The 12,336-nt window shown below is 37.8% G+C and overlaps 5 protein-coding genes across 5 annotated transcripts; 3 read left to right on the forward strand and 2 right to left on the reverse strand.

The window, feature by feature from the left end:
- Nucleotides 1-839: 839 nt before the first annotated feature.
- Nucleotides 840-1,809, reverse strand: BDF20DRAFT_911160 (uncharacterized protein; the record flags this gene model as incomplete). Its single annotated transcript, XM_053083792.1, has 4 exons — nt 840-968; nt 1,041-1,367; nt 1,436-1,648; nt 1,732-1,809. 4 exons carry the CDS (start codon nt 1,807-1,809, stop codon nt 840-842), a joined length of 747 nt encoding a protein of 248 aa, XP_052937784.1.
- A 145-nt stretch (nt 1,810-1,954) lies between these two features.
- Nucleotides 1,955-2,562, forward strand: BDF20DRAFT_857346 (uncharacterized protein; the record flags this gene model as incomplete). Its single annotated transcript, XM_053080341.1, has 3 exons — nt 1,955-1,981; nt 2,057-2,196; nt 2,260-2,562. Exons 2-3 carry the CDS (start codon nt 2,167-2,169, stop codon nt 2,560-2,562), a joined length of 333 nt encoding a protein of 110 aa, XP_052937785.1. The 5' UTR covers nt 1,955-1,981; nt 2,057-2,166.
- A 1,121-nt stretch (nt 2,563-3,683) lies between these two features.
- On the forward strand, nt 3,684-6,203 carry BDF20DRAFT_833532 (uncharacterized protein; the record flags this gene model as incomplete). Its single annotated transcript, XM_053078652.1, has 6 exons — nt 3,684-3,750; nt 3,795-3,858; nt 4,679-4,842; nt 5,504; nt 5,609-5,657; nt 6,123-6,203. 6 exons carry the CDS (start codon nt 3,684-3,686, stop codon nt 6,201-6,203), a joined length of 426 nt encoding a protein of 141 aa, XP_052937786.1.
- Nucleotides 6,204-6,414: 211 nt separating this feature from the next.
- On the forward strand, nt 6,415-9,050 carry BDF20DRAFT_857358 (putative alpha-isopropylmalate isomerase). Its single transcript, XM_053080342.1, has one exon. The coding sequence runs from the start codon at nt 6,510-6,512 to the stop codon at nt 8,754-8,756; it is 2,247 nt and encodes a 748-aa protein (XP_052937787.1). The 5' UTR covers nt 6,415-6,509; the 3' UTR covers nt 8,757-9,050.
- Nucleotides 9,034-10,248, reverse strand: BDF20DRAFT_857359 (C2 domain-containing protein; the record flags this gene model as incomplete). The annotated part of the gene is made up of 1 exon (XM_053080343.1): nt 9,034-10,248. A coding segment is annotated over exon 1 (860 nt), but the record flags the coding sequence as incomplete, so codon positions are not given.
- Nucleotides 10,249-12,336: the final 2,088 nt, after the last annotated feature.

Consider the following 12,336-nt stretch of genomic DNA (forward strand, 5'->3'; position numbering starts at 1 on the left):
AAACTTTTATACTCAAGCAACGTCTCTCATCTTTCGCCCAAAATGATAACTCAATTTGAAATGGAACAGCACATTAAATACTGTATGAGTCAACCAAACGATGACGACGACAAAGACCAAAAGCACAGGTAACGATGAATTGGTCATCTGCTAACTTACCGAAAAGGGAAAAAAAAATAAAAGAAAAGAGTCGTAAGCAAAAGTGAGTTTCTACCTTTTTCAACTACTACTTTATGTAATGTAGGCGAGTTTTCTTTGTCGCCAAAACAACCGACTTTCCCCTTCCTCCACCTTCTCATAAAAAGATACATATACAAATATATGTATAAAGCTTGGAATATGGTGCTTTATCATCGTTGGCGGCTGCGAAAATTTGAGTGAGAGCACTTTTTAAACCACTTTCCTTTTGTCGGTTATGCAAATGGAGAAAGAAAAAAGAGGGCAAATGGCGTCTCGTTCTTGAGAAAGGCCTCTATTTGAGGTGCCAGACACAAGCAAAAGGGCTAAGTAGGCCGACATGGATAGATAGGCCCTTCAAAAAGACGGATCGGACGGGTTAATAATCATTCTATCTTACTATCAGAGACTTGCATAGAAGACTATCAAGATGTTAGGCTGGTTATGTTCTCGATCGTACAATGTGTGTAAAAGCCTTGCTTTTATTTACTTGGATTTTTTTTTCCTTTTTTTTTTTCGTTACCTCAAAATAGATCTGATTGAGAGGCTGTCATTTACAGTAAAGAGAGAGTCAAGTATACATGTTGGAGACTATATTGTGTATAAGAAAGTACTCTAATATTTATAAATAAGGATATACAATCAGAAAGAATAAATTCTTCTCAGTAAACTGTTGACATATGATATCTTGATTCTTCAAAGTCTTTGATTTGTTGATCATGAAGTCTATGATGGCGAGCACCACTTCGGAGTCTGGCGGCATACACGCCAACAACCGATGCAAAGTAGACCTAGTATATACAAGATTCTCAGCGATAAACGCCAATAGATGCGGTTTTGAAGACGCTTGTTCATCAACATACCTGAACTATTTGCACGACAAATACAATTACACCCCATAGAATGATCAATGTCTTTACTGATTGTTCGCAATTTTCCATGGATGTAGCATGAGCATTGAGGGTGTTGGGGTATTTAACTGGTGTATAATAACCATTGAGAGAAATGGTAGTAGGTAAAAGGCCACTTTGTGCATTTCCAATACCGACAAGTCCTGATCGAATACAAGTGTTGATCATATTTTGACGATACACAATCATCAAAACCAGTGAAATTAAGTATTTTATGAAGGATACAGCGCAGCTGATCCAAACAACAACGCTAAAGAATTTTGCTGATTTCCGTTGCGCCTGTGTAAGATATGAATAGCATTTTTAATATTTTTCTCTCTTCTAGCACAGAAATATAAAAAACTTACAATTAAAGAACCTATAATACCAGCGAAACCACCGACAAACAGCAGCACTGTAAATAATAAATTTATGTAGTACCATGCTTTGGCAGTTTGCCCTGAATAAACTATCACAGCTGTTTTACAATAAGTGTTAATAGCAATCCTCTTCAAAGGTTGTTGTTTATTCTTACAATTGACTCCTAGAAAGCCTGTTATTGCGTCGATTAGATATACAATCTAGTGCAAAGAGAAAGAAGGGAAATAATTTCAGTTTCAATTCGTAGTCCTTTAAGATAAGGTTGTCAAAGAGATGAATTTACAAAAAACCATAGTGCTATAATGAAGGTCCCTATACGAAGGGGTATGAAGCAGCAACACTTTTCTAATGCTAAGCCCATGTTGGTGAAATGTCAAAAGGAAATCTTGAACAATGGCAATTGAAAGGAAGTGAAAAACTGCCTAAAATGAGGGGTTAAAAAGGTTAATTATAATCTTTTAATTGATTCGGAGCACAAGAAAGACCGATAGATACAGTTTTTTTTTATTCAAATCGGAAATACTACTAGGCAACTTTGGAAAAGTGGAGTATATTTATGAGAAAAACTATTTATATATTTAAGATAAATTTTATTCAGACGCACTTTCCAGAAATTACCCAAATTGTTATCGAATTGTGAGTTGAGTAAATAAAGTAGAAACAGTAAGCATTCGGCCTTTGGTTACTTTACGAATATATTACAACTTACACTGTAGGGATGTGCGAAGGAGTGATATCAATCACACATGTAGGTCTCGTTTGAAAGATGTTTTTGACAGCATTGACGTCGCGATTCTAAATTGTATTACAGTTTTATATTGCAATACAGCATGTACTCTTCGCTTTGACGTCGCTGTCGTTACATTCTCCAGATGTCGAATGCTTGCATTTATTACAGCTAGTCATATATTCATTGATGAAGCAGATTTCCACCTTTTCATCTTCACCATCAATAAGTACTTGTGCCTTCTTGTTCGGACACAGATTGCTTGTAGGCCATGCATGTGTGGCTTGCTTACAGGACGGATACGTAATCATTTTCGTTTTTTTATTATCAGCTTTGAATTCTTGGAGAGCTTCTTTTTTTACACCTTTTTTGACAACAATGGCTTAGACGAAGAAGCACTCAAAGAATCATTGTATGCCATTGGTTTTAGTGTGTGGGTAACTGGAGCAACATAGATGTTTTCTTGACAGAGAGTCGTAAATAAGATAGCTTACCTATGTGCAGCTTGGGCCTTCATAAGGGCCGTTCTGAGCTGGGGGGCGTTGTTTGTCTTTCCACTTTTGTGTAAAAGAAAGAAAGCAAAAAGGATAAGAACACTGTGTGTTCTATTGTATATCGCATTCCTTTTTCTTTTTTTTTTCCTTTTTTTTTGTTGTCAAAGAATTGCTTCATAGACAATATCACGACCAACTGACTCAATACGTGACGGCTCTTACAAAGTTTTGAAATATCATTGCTATCTACAGACAGTGGCGTATCTTTGCTCCTCAGCTAGTTTTTTGGTGTTATAGTATGCTTAATATTACACAGGATAGTTAAGCGCGCTGGTTATTGCTCTTGTTTCCTCATCACCCCTCCGTTTTTATAGTGCCCTGAGTTCAACTTCTAAAAAATTCATCTCAAACTAAAATTACCAAAATCTAAAAAATATTTATGGTATTTCCAAAATTCTTTATTCTGTTGGTCTGAAGCAAACAGTATGAAAGTCCGAATCATAAGTTAAAAACTGTAATTTGTCTCATTTAAACGGAATTATAGAAAATCAAATAACGTTGCTAAACTTATAATCCTTCCCGCTGTGGAATTCAAACTTAGAAGCACTGCTAAAACAAGTGGAATACATGTCAGAAACAAAATATAGCTTGGGTATCCTGTTTCTACAGATCTGCAACACATAATTAGAATAATTCATATATTCCCATAGAAGATGCATACATAGCATTCGGTTTACTGATGTTACTGACATAGATTCCTTCTGTTTACTTTACTATTTTCCCACCCCCATCTTCTACTATATCATGTATACCTACTGCAGCAAAAACAAAAAGTACATAACCAAAAATAGATTAGAGCAAGCAGGTTGAGGTTTTGTGAATAACGATATTGGCTTTTGCTCCGTTTGCTCTTCATCGGCATAAGTAGGATTGTAAGTAGCGATTTTAACGAGCATTTATTATGCAAGCAGCTGGAAGTGCTACAATTCTTAGAGGAGTTTAAAAACGTTTGTAATGCCCTGGAAAGCTTGCAAAGTATCTTCAGATCAAACATCTAAGCTTTTAGAGCACTCAGATTATGGTAACTATTACTTCAAAAACTTCAACTGTTAATTGGCATTGAAGCAAGTCTTTTATTTCGAAAGAAAGGGTTAAAGCAGCGTGTATCAGTGTGGAGAAAGTCTTCGAAGTATGCCGCTGTAACAAGCATGCATCGAAAAGCGGAAAAAGGCCTCAATATTACTACGGATGGTGACAAGCTGTGCTTTCTGATATGGATGGGGAATATTAGACTTAATATAGGCTAAATTCATCAGTGGTAGGGGCAGGATCCAATATAGCACATTTGCTACGGTTCCAATGGTAGTTAAGGGAATAGCTGTGTTGTTTGCATTTGGCACGTAATGAAATTAGTGATACACGAGGCGCAGTGAGAACCGCATCATCAGCACATAGCAAATCGTGGATGGGATAGGGCAAAAATATCAGGTTGAGCTGACCAAAAGTGGTATGTGAGATATTCGCTTAGTTGTAGATAATTGCTAACTATTACAAGTCGATGACTATGAACTTAGCGTCTTTATTATTCTTCAGTTGCAGTAGAAAGATTATTTACTATGAAAGGTCTGATGGGAATTACATTAAATTGAACACGCGTATGCTAGTCACAGATTTCAGGTTCAAATGCTTAATGTGTTGATTATTATACTTGGGCCTGTATCTTGCTTTGCGTTGTACAACCTGTATTAGATGCAATATAGATAGACCGGTGGTTTTTTTTTGTTGGTTGGCATGCTCTTATAGCGTTTTTGACCAGACACAACAAAGATACTCTTTATTCAAGTTTGTTGAGAATACCCGATCAAAAAAAATATCGGCTGATGAAACTTATATCTTTAGAAAGCGCTTAAAATCGACCCCCATGTCTCAACATTCCTCTTCTAACACGCAGCAATCCATTCCGACGCCATCCTTCGATTGATTCCATAATTTTGTAAGTAACAAAGTAGATCCGCTATCAACGAATCTGATGTCGGCATCGGTCTTGAGGATACACATAGTCTCCATTATTATTGTTCTGAAGGACAGCAGCCGCCTGTTGCCTATCGCAGTACGTATGGCACCATCATTGAGAGAAGCAGCTTTCGTTCTCTCTATGATCCTGATTCCAACGGTTAGTGTGGTTACTCTTGCTTGGCATTCGCCGTTTGTTCTCCCCTGCCATGGCCGACCGCTTGGTATCCGCTCAACGATGGCGCTAGCTCATCAATCTGCGGGATCATCGCCCGCAGTAGAGAATATATTCTCTAACTGGTTTTACGTACTCGAATATTGTATATTATCTCACCAAACACGTCAACACTGCCCAGGTAGTCCCATCTACAAGAAAGGTGACAGGAAAGATTCGATAAACTACCGGCCTACTATCCAGACGTCTGTTCGCAAGCTCTTAGAACATTGGTTGAAAGATGATTTTCAAACCCATAGTCCACCTATTGACATAGCACAGGGCGGTTTTCGTACAGTCCGTGATTCTATTGATCGAGTATTATGTATTGCTGAAATCTGTAGTACTCTGCGCCGTGAACACAACATCCAACCAGTGCTCGCCTTTTTAGACATCAAATCATTATATGGCATAATCAAATGCAATGTCATCTCGAACCTATCGTCTTCAGTTGTGCCGAGGTCATTGTAACTCTTTAAAACTATGCGCCCACTACCATCATAACTTGATTGTCCCGTTTTTACCTAGTCTGCATTGTGATCCACTATCTTATTTCCTAATCCCTTTGAGGGTTTTTTAATTCCATGACATATTTTGACCTACCTAGGGTAATCCGGTTATATAGTTATCTGTGGGCCCATTGAGTTTTTGTCAATAAAAATCTTTGTTTAATTGTACTATATGTTCTTCGTTGTCTAAATTACTTGAAAAGGTTTTGGGTTTTAGTATTTGAGCTCAGTCATTCTATGTTAAGTGTATACGTAAGCCCGTTAGACGTACCATACATATTTAAAGTTGATAAATCGACGCGTTTTAGTCGAGCAGAAGATTAGCAAGTAATGTGATAAAAGAGTAAATTTTCAGTTCTGCATATTTCATGAGCATGAGTTTTGAGTTTTGTTCAAAGCTACAGCGGTGCACAATTTTTTCATCAATATAAGTGGAAAGCTTCAAAAAAGAAAATGTCTCAAGCCAGCTACAGTCTATAAGATTCAAACCTGAGAGTAGTCTTAAGGGTTTGTCTGATAAATGTTAGGCTCCTGTTGAATGTTGTTCGATAACTACTTGTAATAATAAACATGAAAAAAAAAAATACCCCGCAAAGTATAGTTAAAAATGCTGTCAAGAACAAAATAGTTTTCTTTCCTGTCATAATAACTAGATGAATTCTACAAATTAAAAGACACTTGATCCATGACTAAATTTTATATGAACTTATTTGACAGCAATGGTCAATGCGACAAAGAAATAATGGGCTTCCGGGGAAAAATGATCCCGCTCCACGTACCATGACTGTTATCCAATAAAATTAAACTCTCCTGAAAACCGAGAATGAGAGTTTTTGACAGGCGAATAAAAGTGCAGAATCAACAAATGATTTGAGTTAATGCCACTGGGCGTTTAGCCAATGACTTCATTTTATTTCCTTGAGTCAGGATCAATCCGAAAACAACCATTAGACAGAAAAAAAAAAAGAAACTCTATCTAATAAAAGAATAATGTGAGGTTGGTTTCTTTTTTTCTTCTTAAATTTTTCTTACATTAAGTTAAGGTGCATTTCTATATTCTCGAACACCCTTTAAACAATTCGAAGGATATTAGATTCTATTACAATGGCTCGCACGCTCTATGATAAAGTCTGGGACGACCACATTATTGACCAGCAAGAAGATGGTACCTGCTTGATTTATATCGACAGACATCTTGTACACGAAGTCACCAGCCCTCAAGCTTTTGAAGGCCTTCGCAACGCTGGACGACCTGTTCGTCGTCCTGATTGCACTCTTGCAACAGTCGATCACAATATTCCTACAACTTCCAGAAAGAACTTTAAGGATATTACCTCGTTCATTCAAGAGTCCGACTCTAGAACGCAATGTGAAACTTTGGAACAAAACATTCAAGCATTTGGTTTGACTTACTTTGGTATGGAAGACAAACGACAAGGTATTGTTCATGTTATTGGTCCTGAACAAGGCTTTACTCTTCCTGCCACTACTGTTGTTTGCGGTGACTCTCATACATCCACTCATGGTGCCTTTGGTGCACTTGCTTTTGGTATTGGTACGTCAGAAGTAGAGCATGTGCTTGCAACTCAAACGCTGCTTCAGAAAAAATCAAAGAACATGCGTATCCGTGTCCAAGGCAAAGTGTGTGCCGGTGTTACTTCCAAGGATATTGTTCTTCATATTATTGGTGTGATCGGCACTGCTGGCGGTACAGGTTGTGTTATTGAATTCTGCGGTGATGCAATTGAAGCGCTTTCTATGGAAGCTAGAATGTCTATGTGCAATATGTCTATTGAAGCAGGCGCTCGTGCTGGCATGATTGCTCCTGACGAGGTTACATTTGCCTATCTGCGTGATAAACCACTTGCACCTAAAGGAGCTGATTGGGATCGTGCTGTCAAATATTGGAAAACGCTTAAATCAGATCCTGATGCTAAATACGATATCAAGGTCGAAATTAATGCAGCTGATATTGCGCCTACTGTCACTTGGGGTACTAGCCCACAAGATGTTGTTGCTATTACCGGCTCTACACCTGATCCTGCAACTATTTCCAATCCTGCACGTCGCGCAGCAGTTGAACGTGCTCTTGAGTACATCGGTATTGCTCCCAATACACCTATGAAAGAAGTTAAGATTGATAAAGTCTTTATTGGAAGTTGTACAAACTCTCGTATTGAAGATCTTCGTGCGGCAGCAGCTATTGTGAAGGGTAATCATACTGCTGAATGGGTATATGCTATGGTTGTTCCTGGCTCAGGTCTCGTTAAGCGACAAGCAGAACGTGAAGGCTTGGACAAAATCTTTACAGATGCTGGTTTTGATTGGAGAGAAGCGGGCTGTTCTATGTGTCTTGGTATGAATCCTGATCAGCTCAAGCCTGGTGAACGTTGTGCTTCTACTTCCAATCGTAATTTCGAAGGTCGCCAAGGCGCTGGTGGACGAACTCATTTAGTCAGTCCTGCAATGGCTGCTGCAGCAGGTATCAAAGGTTACTTTACTGATGTACGAGAAATGGAAGTCTCAGAAATCCCTGGTACACCCAAGCAGCAAAGTCCTCGCGAAGTCGTCGCAGAATTCGAATCTGAACAAGCTGAGGACAGTACGGCTGAATCTAGCTCTGAGGAATGCTCTCCTATTACTCCTCCTTCTGACAGTAATTCAAGCTCTGGCATGCCCAAATTTACAAATCTCAAGGGTTACGCTGCTCCTCTAGATATTTCCAATGTTGACACTGATATGATCATTCCCAAACAATTTTTAAAGACAATCAAGCGTACTGGCCTTGGTAGTGCTCTTTTCTGGGCTCTTCGCTACAATACTACGACCGGCGAAGAAAACTCTCAATTTATACTAAATCAAGAACCTTACCGACAGGCACGTATTTTGGTGTGTACTGGTCCAAACTTTGGCTGTGGTAGTTCTCGTGAACATGCTCCTTGGGCATTCAATGATTTTGGCATTCGCTGTATTATTGCACCAAGTTTTGCTGATATCTTTTACAACAACTGCTTCAAGAATGGTATGCTTCCTATTGTACTTCCTCAAGAACAAGTTGAGTCTCTTGCTGCTGAGGCCAAGAAGGGTGTAAAAGTAGAAATTGATCTGGTGAACCAGAAGATTCACTTTGCTGATCAAGTGATCTCCTTTGATGTGGAACCCTTCCGCAAACATTGTCTTGTCAACGGATTTGATGATATTGGACTCACAATGCAAAAGTCTGATAAAATTGCAGACTTTGAAAGAAAACGAACAGATACTTGGCCATGGTTGGATGGTAAAGGATATAAGGGTAGCGCAACAAAAGTTAATGTTAGCAGACAATCAAAGAAAGCCAAGTTAGATTGGTAGAAAGCTTGTATATTATAGAGAATAGGATTCAATGCTTGTGAAAAGTCTACGTCCATTCAGCCCCCTTATTCCAATCATCGTTTTTAACAAACTTCATACATCATTCATATACTTATTATAATTGCTCAAGGTTGATAAATAAACTATTCACATCGAAATTCTTCTGTAAAACCGTTCGTACAAAGTTAGGCGCGGTTTACGGAAGCAGATCTCCATTTTTTTTTTTTCGCTTCAGAATGTTCAGTTACAAAGTGAGAATTCTTAATGTAATTTTACGGTTTGAAACACCTAATTGTTATATCGCATAAAAGAATTGTGAAACAAAAAGTTTTGATGCGGATAATTCTCACGACTTACCCATCATCGATCTTTATTGTTCAAGTAATCTACTAAAAAAAATGGTTTGAAAAACTCATATTTTACACTGCAATATCCAGTTATCATATGTTGCAAATGAAATAGTATTTTATTGAATATGGAAATGGTCAAGAATGTTGTAATGTTTGTTTATAACAATGGTATCTTTTAAAGTACTATTGAGCCTAATATTTACGGTTTTATAATTGAGAGGAAGGCACATTTACTCAGCTTGCCAAAGAGAGTGGGCAGCTCCGGGCTGCCAAGTAGGGTTAGAGGTATGGCCTTGGAGACAGACGTAAACCTGGCCGTGGTAAGAGACGCGATCACCAGGAGCGTAAGTACCAACAGGGTTCCACTTTCTGGCATCACCATCGTAATCGTCATTTTCATGACGACGTTCGTGTCTTCCCTCATTTTCATTATCATGTTCGCGTTCATCGTTTCTGAGAGGCTCAGATTCGTCACGTCCTTCTTCTTCTTGCTCATCCTCAGCTTTGCGGTCATCATATAATTTCTTACCTAAGAAGCCGGCTCCAACAGCAAGAGCACCACCCAAAAGGGCGCCACCAACAGTAACACCGGCGGCCTTACGGTTAGTGGATTTCATACGAGCACGGTGGCCTTCTTCAACATAGCTTTGACCACGGATAGGTTCACTGTTGAAGTTAGGAGGTTGAGAGTTAGGAAAACCTTGAGCAACTAATTGTAAATGGATTTGACCAGCACGGTTTTCCTTAGTGTCATAGATGTCAAAAATAGCATTCAAGTGAGCACCAGGAGCATTAACAACTTGGTTAAGAGGGATAGCAGCAAAACCAATAACTTCATCAACGGAGCGCTCTTCATCAAGAACTTCGACAAAGAGGTCAGCTTCACCATTCAAGGCAGTGTTGAAGGCTTCATTCCAAGTGGCACTGTTACCAGCATCCTTCTTGGTAGAGGTTCTCAAATAAGCATTCTTGTTGTTGTAATCCAAAGTGCATTGAACATAAGGATCATTCTTGCCAAGGGTTTCAACGTCCTTTAAGTCACTGGCAGCGATAACGTGGATAGAAAGGCTTGTGTTATTTCCGTGGTGAAGCATCTGTGAATGATTAGATTCAAGTTGATTTGTTTTTGAAAAAAAAAGGGGTAGGAAAGTAAAACACGAATAAAGGTACAGCGTCAAAATTGCATTTTTATATTCAAAACGTCCAAATCAGCCAAGCCCTAAACGTTTCATTTATCCAATTAACGATCAGCTATTCACTCGCATTGTAACAGTAAGTGCTTCCTCTTTGAATGAGTACAAAATGGAAAAACACAGTGAAGTTACCAAAAAAAGGTCTAACCCCGTTTCTTTTAACACAACGAAATTAAAGTTATATAGAAAAATACTTTTTATTTTATTTTTATTTTTATTTTTTCTTTTTTGATTGTTGTAATCACATATATGATTATTGCTTTCCTTACTTTTCGCTGCTCATTTTACACCTGCAGTACCTTAAGTAAAAGCATACACTTCAAAATGACTAGGTCTGGTTATGAGCCATCTTGGTATGTATGGAAGCGGAAAATAGGATGGATATGGTCAATCTGTCACACATAAATGCCGGCATAACATTTTTAACAATATTTGTTTTCCAGCATACTGAGAGAGCATAGATAAATAAAAGCTTACAGAAGGAATACGCTTTATGGAACCTTTCTGGTTTTTTTTTTTTACTTCCAAGTCATTGACAGTAGCTACATGATGAATTTACAATTACAGTATCTATCAGCATGTTTTGTGGTAAATTATATCAAATTAAAGATACTGACATTATCAACTCAACTGTATAAAAATAACCTTCAGGTACCACCAACGTAACGCAGCTCAGCCAATGGTGCCAGCAGTTTGTACTGACATATTATGCAGCAAAAAGGGAATAATCAAAGTTATCTGAAGTACTTATAATAGGTGAAGCATTAGTGTGGTTATTGCATCAATGATAGGTATACAATGAATCTGGAACACATAACCTATTAAATTCTATACGCACTCTTAATTATTCATAGCGAGAGGGACCCGATGATATGTTTTAGAGTGTCTAGTGCAATAATTATAGTGTGACAGAAAATCTGGACATATAAATTGAATGATAATGTTTATGAATTAAGGAAAATAGCTTAACTTAAATTCTCGTTTGAACATAGTTTGAAGATTTCTAACAGCAATAATATGAAGATGCCCTTAAAAAAGGCATCGCTGTAAGAACTGAATTAATCAATATTCGTCTGCAAAAATGCAAACTTAAGGCAAATATCTTTATACTACATGAAGTTTTCAAACTGGAACTTGCAATATGGAAGCTTATAGTAGACACCTCATTGCCTTTTATTTACCCCCACTTGCTCGAGAGTAGTGAGGCGCTAATGTTAAACATTGAGCTCTAAAAAGAAAATTAAGTCGGTCGTGACACTTAATCGTTGTCTGGCTAGAATATAAGAAGCATGTCTTAATGCGAATATAATGCTCGGAACTAGCAGTGGGAATTTGATGTGAGATAGTCTGCAACTATGCTACGGTAAACTTTCTTGAGTCTCTTTACCATAAGGCTACTTTTCCCTGAGACAAAAGTGCGAGCACCTACAGAGTGCCAAGATCAGCAACTTGTGCTCCATGCCAAATATTTCTCACTCTAAAAAAATAAATAATAGGCTTTTGTGACACAACAATTTTCACAGTGCAGGTTCCTTTACGTGTCGTAGAATGAAAACATATTTGCATCAAGAACAATTGTTGCATGATTTATAGTGAGTTGCTTCAGTTTTGCTAGTAGGGTTTGGCCTTGGAAATTGATCATAGTCAAGTCGATGATATGAAATGGGGAAATTTAACGATCAACGACGGGCTTTCCTTATATTTTGTCCGCTAAAAAGTTATTAACGATAATAGGCAACATTAATAAGGCCAAACGCTATTTTAATTTTACGTGATAAAACCCTCCTCCAAAAACTTACATACCTCGTGTCTAGTCAATGCTCTCATTATGTGCAATCGCCCTTCAAAAAAGCCTTCGATTTTGAATATGAATGATTCCATCTATGCTATAGTGAATTTACTACATTATATGTATATTCTTATACTATTTTGAGTGATAATGTTTACTTAATATCAATAATGCGCAGCCTTAAAATCTACTCAAAGAAGCTAAAGCTGAAGGACAGTACACTTATGAATAGAAAAAGAAACCTACGA

This window comes from Mycotypha africana (assembly GCF_025528875.1).
Source record: "Mycotypha africana strain NRRL 2978 chromosome Unknown BDF20scaffold_3, whole genome shotgun sequence".
Classification (NCBI taxonomy): domain Eukaryota; kingdom Fungi; phylum Mucoromycota; class Mucoromycetes; order Mucorales; family Mycotyphaceae; genus Mycotypha; species Mycotypha africana.